The 12,563-nt window shown below is 37.9% G+C and overlaps 1 protein-coding gene across 4 annotated transcripts in view; it reads left to right on the forward strand.

The window, feature by feature from the left end:
- Window positions 1-12,563, forward strand: part of LOC110057486 (C-Maf-inducing protein-like) — a 39,698-nt gene that overhangs the window by 9,891 nt on the left and 17,244 nt on the right. For all 4 annotated transcript variants that reach the window (XM_089297503.1, XM_020764078.2, XM_089297504.1 and 1 more), the window contains exon 2: window positions 6,844-7,110. In XM_089297503.1, coding sequence (XP_089153629.1) covers window positions 6,844-7,110 — 267 coding nt within the window. The remainder of the gene's footprint in view (window positions 1-6,843; window positions 7,111-12,563) is intronic.

The following is a 12,563-nucleotide window of genomic DNA, read 5'->3' on the forward strand; positions in this document are numbered from 1 at the left end:
AACATATCAACTGAGCGTGATATAATTTTCTGGTAATGGGAATCGATAGCCAAACATCGGAATTAGCAGTCTGCAATCAAAGTAGGATAGCCGGAGAAGAAAATGATAGAGAAAAGGGAGTGTGGATTCCACTGGACTGTACAGGTTGCAAACGTCTCAGATACCCCCGCTAGACTCGTCTTTCCAAGGTGAAAGGAGACTTTTCGTGCAAAGATTGCTTCCACACTGAGAGTCCATCAAAAAGAACACAAGCGTTCCGGTCAGCGAGACTGTCATCTTCAAATACGAAGGAAAACCACTGAAATATTGGTCACGGTGTTTATAATCAATTGGGGGATCAGTGAGGGCACAGAGCTATTTTTGAGGTGGGCGCTCTTGAAAACTGAAGTATGAGGTAAAAATGGCTCATCATATTCGTGATCGCTGGCACATACATAAAGGAATGTGATACTCCACAACCCTTAATGACACGTCGTTGATTAGGTTTTGCTGCACAACCTCGACGCAGGTCGCAAAATATATGATGCCAATCTCAGCAATTCTATTCTTGAGGTGTTTCATGTAGACTTTTCCTTCAACATCCATTGCACAGCTCCTTTGATAATCTCAATTTTTTTGCCAAGGGTGACGCGCGCATGATTGCCACCATCTTGTCTTCCACAGTTTAAGCGTGTAATTAACATCTCGAGCAATCCTTTCAAGGCAACCGAATACATTTGATCCCTCTCGATGAGGTGCCAGTATTGGGATCCATAGCACTCACTGATAGCTGGCAGCTCTCGTATATTTATTTGTTTGGCTCGGTCTCTCTGGAGTATTTCCTAGATTTCCACACTTGGGGACAGCTTGGCAAAAAGTATCTTTTACAGCGCTTTTTTTTGCTTTAGCTAGTGCAGATAGGCACATGACCTATAGTAACTTTACAGGAAGATATTCCATCACTGCGGAGCAAAAATTCTGCTGTTCCACTTCGACTGAAACTGTGCGTGACGGGTTTAGGGTCTGATGGGTTGTGTCTGGGTTGTAGCAGCTGATGAATATCTTCAAGCGAATTCGTCCTGATGATCCCCAAGCCTACGTTTTGTCTCAATAACCCAGCTTGGCTATCTCGTCTGCATATGTGCAGGGCCTTTTTCGCGTAAAAAGAGGGTCTTCAAGTGTGGAAAACAGTGCGTCTATCGGAAGCTTTTGCATTCGAGGGTCTGCTGTCAGGGTTGGCTGCAGACCCAATGACTGGCTGGCAAAAGGGGTAAAATACCCTTCTTCATTCACGTCCAACCGGACTTAACTACGTTCTCGACTGTCCAGTTCATTCTGTGTAGAAGAACTTAATGATTCGTCCAATGCATTCAGAAATCTCACATACATTCACAAATTATCAAATCCCATAAATAAAATTGATAATCGTTTATCAGTCACACTACCAAGCTAGTGCTCAGCCGAATTTCCTGAACTGAATACACATACGAAATCGGAACCTTCTAATTCGCCAGAATTCATAGTTTACCAGACATTTGGCCACTAGAAGAAAGCGAAAATGCCTGACGTACATCATATTTGCCAAGAAAATGGTGCAGAAATGGTGTCTTCATGCGATAACGTTAGTTTCGATAAGTTCATAGGCATTTTGCCAAAAACCTTGCTAGGGATGGAGAGAATGGAAGTATAATACTTTAGCATAGTGTTATATACGCTTGGTAAACTCCTTCATCCTGCAGCTGGAATTGGCATTATGTTTTCCTTCCCTTCTTTCCACCCCGGGTTTCCATCACAAATTGATTAGGTGGTCGTTGACAGACTGGCGTTGTTCGCAAACTCACACAATAGTTCTGTGATGTGGGTCCATGCTCCATTCAATTTTAGACTCCTGAAATATGAATATGTGGCTAAATAACACACTGATATAGGTAGATCAGATTTCTGTTGAATCAGACTGTTTTAAGAGCCTTTTTCTTCAGGTTTAAATCGAAAGAAAAGAGCTTGCGTCGGGAGTCATGCAACTTTAAGAATTTAAGAATTTAGAATGCTTTAATTAAATATTAGTATGTTAACGTACATAGTTATATAGCCAGGGTACAGTTTGTGAACGCAGCAATAAAAACTTTCTATTTTTCACAACTGAAAAGGGTGTCTCTATGCCGAACGCCTTGGTTTGGCGAAAGCAAGCTAATGAATGGCAATATTACAGAATGTACTGTTGTTAAGTGCTATCTTGTCTGTGTACACCACCTGTGTTGAGTCATGATATTTTGATAGATTAAAAGCGGTGCTCAGTTACCATTACTTAATATTTCAATGAAGGGTATTAAATTACATTCATCGTTAAACGAAAATCAATCATAATCCGAGCACATGCCATTTAAGGATCAGCTTCATGTTAAATTCCTAGTTTTGTGTTACATGAAAAATATGACCTGCGTTTTCGTCAAGGAAATAACTCTACCCAGACACAAAAAGAAATTCGGGACATTGAGGAAAATTGTGTCGGATAGTGGAATCAAAACCAACCGTTGCAATAGAATTCCCGAGAGGGTAAGAAGGCTTTTGTTTGCGTTTTATACAGATTCGTTTTTCCGAATTGTCAGTCAGTTTTGTAATTGTTTTCCATTGATCCTTCTATTTTGCACGCGTCCGGTCAATTTTATGTATGTCTGATAATCACATGAAAGTAGTTCTTTTGCATTTCAAAAATTACTCTCTTTTAAGCAATTAGTCGTGTCAGCAGTGAAAAAAAATGCGTGATTCTGATTGGCTCTCTGTACTGATTTGTCAATAATAGAATCGGGCAGATGTCCTTAAATGGGCTCGTTCAGTTTGGGGAGTCAGCAAGGGGTTCGAGAAGTAAAAGGTAGCATCTCTTGAACCGCACTAAGGAGTCCTAAACCCAGACAAAACTGTTTCAACTGCGTATTGTCAGTTTTGTGGTCTTCTTTATGCCAACTTGCCCGGCGTGAGCTAATACAGCTTTTTTCATCGCTTGAGCGGTTTGTTTTCCCCCTGCACATGATATGTATATTTTCTAGATAATTGATCTTTTATCCATCTAAAAGTTATTTCTTCGGCGTATACAGGCGACTATTCGAAAATTTGAAAGCAAGAATTCTCAAGGGTATCATCGCGTGGTCTGAAATGGAGCAACAAACCGCCCAAGCTAAAAAGGTCTATTAATCACAATCAAATAAAACAAAAGCCAAAAAGACAACTTTCGTTGTATGGCTTGACAGAGAATTGCACCTGTCTGTTTCAGATCGAGATCCACATCTAATAAAATACTTGTTATTAATAAGGTTGCTCTTAAGACAGGCCGATATGCATGTTTCATTGTTTTTCTTTTTTTTTTTTTTTTGGAAGATTGATGTAAAGTTTCAACTCGCCACGCTTCGCCCCGTCACTGGTCCATTCTTTAAATAACGGATGCCGGATGGCATAGTAGACGTCATTGTCGTTGACAGTTTAAAACACGTTATTCCAGTAGACCGTTGACGCTCTATCCCACTAAAAGGCCCTGTTTTGACCTCTGATAGAGCAACATTACGCTCAATTGTCCGTTGATGGTACAAATGTTCATGCCGGTAACAATTAGCTTCTTCCTTTGTCCCTTTCTTGCCCTCATTTTGACCAACAGAGGGAGAAGTTGGTTACAGTTTCTCACGTCATTTGCAGCTGACTGTTATTTTCGCGCTTTGCCCAGCAGAATGCCGGGATTGAATAGATAAGACATCTTCATCGTAGCTTTAATGTAAGCCCACTTCTAGACCTCAACAGCTACCATCATTTGTTGGTTGACAGTTAAACCGTAGCATCCATCGGAACCTTAGCGCCTACTGAAACACTTAACTTTGAGAATCCATTACCGTTTGTAACGAAAGCACGTTTGATCGGCTTCGTTTAATTAACGTTCACATTCGACCGGTTGAAAGATAATTGCCATCTGTCGTTTGACGTTTTAACACAGTTTTACACATTCCGGTTACTACGCAGTTAGCACAAAGCTTTAATACGATTTAAAAGACATCACTTTGTTTAATGCATCTGAAATTTGCAGCCATTCGGGCCATTCAGTAATTCGCTGACTTGACTGAGCCATTAATAATAGATGAAATCTCAGGTGGGATCTTATTGGAACTTCATGCGAATTAATTCAAGCGTCAATAGAGTTTTTTTCTTCCGTTTTCGCCTAAATTGACGCCTACATAGACAACGGTGTTGTAGTTAGTCGCTATTGTCTAGAGTTTTCAAAGCATATCCTTGCTGCAGGCACACTCAGTTCTGACACCGACTTTATTATGTAATATATCAAACACGAGAGACCGTTTTTGACCACATTTTCATACAAGTCCGAGAAGAGAGGAGAAAATACGACGCGTAGCAGAGTATTTTTGACGAACTTCGAGGTGTTTGGAAATGCGGTCAAACACTGTCTTGGGTGTTTGTTATATAGCTTCTCAATCGAAACTGAAACTAAGGAAAAAACGGTGAAATAAAATCGTAAATATCTATGCTAATTAAGATCAGATATCCAAACACCGTCACGGTTAGAAATAAATGTATACCAAGTTGACCTAATCCAGTTTGCTAAAAAGAAAGCGCAGCAAGCACTCCAAGCAGTCTGTTATATGCTTGTAACAGAGACCTCGGCGATGACAATTAAAGCCAAGATTACTAGGATATCGGTAGCTTAGGGCTTAGCCTGAGACTAGTCTGAGACTTGGCAAGCGACCCATACATACAAACAGAACAACCTCGTCACAAGTCCGTTATACTGAAGTGACGGATGTTCAAACATGCTGAAACGTAAAAAGCTGAACTGCGATGATACCGACGCCATCAGCTCGCCCACATTTTTGCGACCGTATTCAATTCCGTATCAACTTCACACTCGCGCCGCGGGCTCGCTAGTTGGGCATGAAATCCGAAACAAGCTGCACAATTTCTGAATGAAAATCGGAAGTCTAGTTTGGTTCATCTCGGTACCTGTTATTCCTAAATAATAGATTTAAGGCTAATTTACTTCCTGGTTTTGTTCACGAAACCCAGTTTTGGTTGTTAACATTTCTACTACTGAGCAAACAAAAACTTGATAATTTGTCGTCAAACTACTCGAGAAGTTAAAGTTAATCGTCGCAAGTTTTCTTCAAGACAACTTTCAATGACTCGATGCAATTTCGATTTAATTTCCTGACAGGCCACTGTTCGTTGGAGAAAAGGTACTGATCATTGATACTATGTTGTTCTAAAACCATGAGTAGAATTTACTGATGTCTTAGCTGTATGAAAGAAGTGTTCTCAGAATGTAAGAACAATACACGCACATATTTAACAGTACTGAATTTAATTATTTGCTTGATCAGATGGCTAAAATACAATTGTACCGTTTTTAATCCTGTATCATCATCGAAGTAGGTTGACTTTACAGACGACTGTCGCAATGTTCGCGTGGACTGAACGTAAATCTGTATGCATTTTTGTAACAAGGCTTGCATCAGTTGCAGGGTTTGGTCGAAGAATATAACATCACTGATCAAGCGACGAACGTCCGAAACCAAAGTATATAGTTCGATCATAACCGTAACATTAGTTTTCAGCTTTGCCGGCTAAGCCTTTACTGCTGATACCCTCAGACTATACTAATGACAAGAGAAAAGATGTATTGTATTTCGTGGTACAAAACTAGTGTTTGTCATTGGGGAAAAAAGAATATATATATATCTGAAAACGACCATCTGTTTTTGAGGAACTCATATGCAAATTATAATAGGTAAAAAAGAATCTTAATGAGACTGGAAACTCATGCAGCTGCTTAGATCGGCTAGTTTTTCTTCGCCGTCTTATAACTGCAAAACAGGATTGGTTTGAATAAGCCTTCTTCAGCTTTGAAAGTAGTGCAGTTGACAGGCCTGTGATTTAGTGCCGGGCTCAACATTCAGTGTGGCCGTTTCGTCTTTCACGAAATGTTATTTCTCGCGTGAAGAAAATGATAAAAGCATTTAAACCGTGGCTTTCTATTCTTAACTTTGTACCTATTGTGGCGGCTTGTAATTTTCGACTTTTTTTTGTTCAAAAGATAGCCAGAGAAGTTCTTGTTTCGGGACCATCAAAACAACACGGCGAATTGTCCTAATACATCTCCATACGAATAGGCCTAAATTGCTTCCCTAGACCTGAAGGATTTTCTTCCAAAGGTTAATTTTTCACCGTGTTCCCGCGAATATTTTCCGTCCGGTCGACTGGATAATTTAATATCGCGCAGTCTACATGATAAAGAGTGTTATAACTACGGAACAGACAAAAACAAAATGTTTACGAGCGATTTCCCTACACGAGATAACCAATTTAAACTCACTTCTATTGCTATTTAAAAATCCGCGCAGTTTGTCAGCTCAAAAGGCATGACACAAGCTTTGTATTTTGATTGCCAAACTTTTAAAATATTCAAATGAGTAGTATTTCGTTTTCGACCAGCCTTTTGAGATTGATCCATTCTTTTGTGGTTATCCTGGTGATATTAGATTTGGATTTGCATTAGTAGCTCGTTAAGTTTTTCGTGGAAAATAGAAATTAAGGTTTTTGTTTTTTTTTAATGCCTGGCTTAATGAAAGTTGGATCCAAGCTGGCCGGTTAGAAAGTTTGGCTTTTTTCATGCCAACTGCATGCATTAGGGAAGCCATATGAAATTGCCAAAATTTCATTCGCCGTCAATCATTCTGAAGATTGTGACGTCATTCGGGCTAAAAGACCAGTTCCTTCGAGCCGCTTGCAAATCGTGTAGAGATGTTTACACTTGATATATGGAATAACAACTGTTCGTTTGGGTAAAGGGTTTTGGTCTCTTCTCTCTTCCAGTCTGTAGGCCTACTGTCAGACGCCTTGGCAATACAGACGGCCATGGCTGTGGCGATAGCAAACGGAGGAACGCAGCGGCCGCAACGTCCGCAAAGATGTAGTGCAGGCGCTGGACCCAAATTCAAACTCATTCACGAAGGAGACATTCAAGTTTGTCGCTTAAACCACAGCCGGACTTTGATCAGTAAAGTGTTAAGTTCCAAATTCTTGAGGAGATGGGAAGCACATCATGTTTATTTGGGAGATTTCCAGATGTATTCTGCCACGGTAAGTGAAGGTAGCGGTTGAGTTTGTAATTTTTTTGCGAATAAAATATTTAATCGCCAACAGCCGCCTGCGCAAGCTTGTCTAATCAGGTGTCCGCCATTTTCTTATCTCAATATCGGCTTGAACGAACAGCAGTCATTATGAAAGGGCTTGCGATGTCGTGGGACAGCGCAGAACTAGAAAAATTAACAAGAATGCAAGATATTGAAATTTCACTTGACCTATAAGGTTACAGAGCTACTACTGTACGCGTAAGCCTTGAAATCAACCGAAAAGGTTATTGCCCTTATATGAGAAAGTGAAGGGTTTCCACTTAGCTTTAGTTTTGCTGTGAAGGCCCGCCGAAAGAGCTTAGTGATTATTTTTAATTATAAAAGAACATAAAGAGTTAGGCAATGGGCTTAGCTTTTCGTGGAATCTATTTTCCTTTCAACTATCTGGCGTTGCGTTCGTCCAATGCAAAAGGCCGCTGTACGTACTTCCTTTATGGCAGCAAAGAACACTTGTTATTGATGTCTATATTCGCCGCTTTGTCGACCGAAAATATATTTGTAAGCTTTATAGGGTTTCTACCTTAGCTATAATGATTCAGGGCAGATTTCGAATTAATTTCGCTATGAACTGACAAGTATCTTGTTCAAGAGCTGTGGACTGGTATGGTCTTGGCAATATACACAATATTGTGTGGAGCTACAAGTTGGTTTGATTGGAGCGAAGTGCAAAGCTTAATTCGACCATGTTCGTTTCAAAATTCGATACCGAGGTCGTGAAAGGCTACTTTATCAGCTCAGTTCATTTTGTATTAAAACCGCCAGTAACCTCGTAGTGGAGCGTGTGATCAGTTGAAGTTTGTTTTGTTTACTCCATTTCCGTTTAAATTGATTCAATAATTTATACATAAGCTATCTTGTGAATTTTGAACAACCACACTCCAATATCAAAGTGGAAGAAAATTTCTATTTTCTTTGAATGATACGTTAAATGTCTTCAAACTGGACAATATGATGTTCTTCAGGCTGGGCACCAAGCTTTCAAATGTTTGAATGATCCAAAAGAAATTACTGATGATGAAAGTAAAATCATGCATCATTCAGGCAGTGAGGAAAAAATTGCCAAGGAGGTGTTTCAGTTTAATTGTCACACAAGACACTTTGTTGACTTGTTTTACAAACTGTTTATAGAAATGGAGTAACCCCCCCCCCCCCCCCCCAAATCTCCCTTGCTACCATAGCTATATCTATAAAAAGACAATGACCCAGTTTGTCATCAAACTTGTCATAGCAACTTTCAGATGGAACTGGGATAGTAAATCCATAATTGATCGTCCCTAGTCTTTTTCTATCTGTTTTTCAGCCTTTATGTAGTGTGCAGTCAGATGCTCTTTCTTTCCAAGCAGAAAACGTCAGAGCAGAAAAAGTCTGTGCAAGTCAACATGCCCTTCTACTGACCTTTTATGCTCTGACATATGACACTCCTGCAGGAAAAACATGAGACATTTGAAGGTTATTTGGCCACATTTTGCTGGAATGCTGGCTTGGGTAGATGAATAATGGATTAGAGTCTTCCTATCTGAATGTTATCATACTGTAGTATTTAACTGTTTATTGATGCAGCGTTTTCCTCTGGGTGTATTTTTCAATTGATAAGCGTATATTCTAGTGAATTTATGTAGTGCATTGACACCTACTATTGATTTTCTCAATTTGGTAAAAATAAAGTGTACATTTATAGAATCCACTTCATTAGTCAATTCATGTCAGGGTCCATACATTGCTACATGTAGTATGATTGATATCTGATCTAGGTTGAGTGAGTGATATTTGGCTTCAGTGTTTTATTGCCCTTATTTTAAGTTCCTCATTGAGATTGTCTCATCTCTTGATTCCTTGATTGTTTTGGAATTATTCTAAATGTAATTACAGCTAGTTCTGATTAATACCAGGATTATTGATTGACCCTTTTGTATTGGCTTTATGTCAAGCTGCATTTATTACATCAATACGTTTTCACCCACCGAGCCAAGATAAAGTATTTTGTATTTTTTTGCAATATTTACATGTAGTGCTGGACACAGTTATAAGAGCTAAGGATTATTCAACTTCAAATGTTTTTATTTCTAATCTTATTACTTGCATTTAATTGTCATTTTTGCCCTGTTTCAACAATATCAGATGCATGTTTCCTTATAAGTGATTCTCATATCTTGTGTCTCGTGTCATATTTCATTTGCTGGCAGTGTTAATTTTGCAGTGTTTCTTTCAAGAACTAGTTAGTGAAATTAGTTATCACCTCACAGCAAAGCCGATAATTGTACATGTCAGTTATTACAGGTGCTAACTGAAATAAAGAATTAATATCATGTGTTTTCAGAATTTTGCAAATTGTAAAAACAGAAGTGATATTTATCATTATTTCATGAGCAAGCATCGAATTGTTGTTTTATAACATAGGGTAAATACTGCGATCAAAAATCAGCTGTTTTCGGGAAGTTTTTGACCTTGCTGGAAAGTGCTTGGATCTTTGTCAAAACTCTTCAGAAGCTGGTTTGGTATTCTTCAGAGTCTTCAGGAAATCTTCAGAAACTTTAGTTGAATTTTTTTTACTGTTCGTCTGGTTTCTGGGCAGCAGAAAGTTTTAGGGAAATGCTTTTTGTCTTAACCAATCCGAACTTGGTGATTTTGTTCTCTATATTTACAAGGAAAGTAATGGTTGTTGTTAATTTTGAAAGTAGTTGCTTTGAGAATTAGACCTTTATGAGGGCTGGTAAGACTGTTATTGATACTGTTGGTGATTCAAATGTGATATTGCTGCCTTAACTATGGAATGTTCTAAGTAACAGCATGATAATATAAGTACATATTTTGAGGGATTATAGTGCAAGCAGGACACTAATATTAAGGATATTTGGCAGCCTGAAGAACTGTAGTATTTAATGTGAAGGGCAAATTATGTATATTGTACAACTACAGTAAAGGTACAGTTAAGTTTTGTGCTCAAGTTTTGAGTAATCTCAAATGTTTGGAGAATAAAAGTAAGTTTTCTTAAAAGTGTAGGTTGTCTAATACAATCTGATATCGGTATCACAAAGATTGCTGTTTGGAAGTTTTATTTACTTGATCAATGTCAATTTTTGTATTTTCCAAAACTGGTGGATTACTAGGTTTTCTAAATACACTGTAGTATGTGAACTGCCTTTTACCGTTTCCTAACAATAGATTCTAGATCTTGAAAGTATGAGAGTGCTTGAAGATACATGTTTCTACATATTGTTTGTAATCTAAAAACTTTGGGACCTCATCCATGTCGATGACACTGATTAGGAGTGTTACCAGCACATTCACTTACAATGTGGTCGTTTGCTTGCAGTTCTATAAAAAAAGGGGTGGTGGATTGTAGCACTGATCAGTTGCTGTTGTACATTTACATTTGTTTCCTCTGTTTTGATGTTTTCCTCTTTTCTCTGGAGCCAGTTTTCTTATCATCTTTGTTACAGTGAAGTTCAGTCTGTGCTGTACATACATGTACATATATATGGCTAGTTTCCTCATCGTCTTCATTACATTGTAAGCTTAGTCTCACTCAGTGTCTGTGTTGAAGATGGTTGGTCATGAAAACATCAGAAGTACATGTAGCCTCTTATCGTAGTGTTTTTAAAATAATGATTAATATAAAATCAGTGCCAGTTCATGTTCAGTCTTAGCACAAGTCCAGACAAAATACATGGTAAGAGTTTTATTAAGGGCCAGGCACCGGGCAAATTGCCCAGCTGTGAAGAGGATTTTGCCCACCTGGTAAAACTTGACCAACAAGAGGAAAGTTTTGTTTTTATTATAAAGGGAAAGTTGCGTGTTATTGGCTAAAGGTCATGATTATCATGGTATTAAACACAGAAAATCATGTTTTATTGCTTCACATGCAGGTATGTTAACTGGCATTATAAAACATTAAAGAAGCCAAAGCTGAATGCTATATATTGCACTGAAATAAAACACTCAGTTGACAGTTATTTGAAAATAGGTTAGGAACTTTTGCCTACAGCTTTTGCTTCCTTCATTTATGTTTCTCTTGTTTTCTCAAATGCCTACTGTGTTTTACAACAGGATAATGCAGCAATGTAACTTAGGTAGAAATGTATCTCTTGTTCCTTTGTTTGTAAAATGCATGTATTTAATTATCACCAAACAGAAACTTGTTGGCAAAATGTATTGTTACATGTACTTTTAACATTCTGTTAAATAAATGATAAAGATCAGCAGAAATAATTACATAGGCCTACTCACAGGCAAGCAAGTAGTTTTGAACATTATTTAGGTGATTCACCCTTGTAACTGTCAGCGTAGTAAATATACGTTCATACACAACTGTAAAAGTAGTTTTGACAGAACTTTTCTTCCTGAAAGATCAGGTCTTGCCCTCCATTTGGAGCCAGGAATGTGACAAGTTTAGGGTTTTTGCTTATGTTTGGTTTCTTTGCTTTCTATTATTTTATCGTGTACATGTGCACTGCAAAAAGGGTTTAGCAAAGTTAGCTGTTTCATTTTGGGTTACCATAGGTCAATAAAGACCAAGGGGAAAAAATCTATATTTTTACATACATGTATAAGGTTGATGATAATGGTTTTCTGTGAGGGAAATTAAGTATGTTCAAAGTAGAAATTTGCAATCGATAACTATTTTCTCAGGCAGATTTTCTTTTTGGTGTGTTGCAAACCTTCTCACTAGATTGCTTAAGTTTTTAGTTTGTAGAATAAATGGCAACCACAACTGTTCAACAACTGTTTTTGTAGCCGACATTTGCAACATCACTTAAACTAAATCATTGCAAAAATTAAAAGGAGTTCTGGTGGCTCAAAATAATCATAACGGGCTTGAAAGCTGCAACTTATATTTTCATTTTAGATAATTTAATTAACAATTTCTTAACGTGGCTATTGTTGCACTGGGAAACATTTGAAGCTTGAGTTTTGTCTTTTATCAGACTAGAATGTAATATTTGTTTAATTGTTAGGTCTTAGTTGCATTTGGATTAGTTTTATTTATTGTCATACATATGTAGTTGCTATTTCAAGTGCAACTCTCTAAGGTGAAAGAAAGGCACTAGTTGTTCAAAGCACTAGTTGTTCAAACAGCTGTGACCGAGGACATGATATTTTCGGGAAGGCTTTATACATCGGCTTTTTTGTCATTACTAAGTTGTACTAATGTGACGTCTTTGTTTAATTGAAACTAGATTTTGTTTCCTTAAAGAGACAAATGTCATCATTTCAGTGTGACAAAATATGGCTGCAACAGTGTACATGTACATTTCATTATGCCATATACAAAGGACATAAATTATGCTGTGCAACTTTGCGAAATGTGTGTTGTTATGGAATTTCACTGATTACACTGTACACTAATTTTCATGGTGGCATTACTGTACATGACATTTATGGACCAAAAATGTTTCGTCT

Source organism: Orbicella faveolata, unplaced genomic scaffold, assembly GCF_042242905.1.
Source record: "Orbicella faveolata isolate gen_17 unplaced genomic scaffold, um_ofav_v1 contig_3, whole genome shotgun sequence".
Classification (NCBI taxonomy): Eukaryota; Metazoa; Cnidaria; class Anthozoa; order Scleractinia; family Merulinidae; genus Orbicella; species Orbicella faveolata.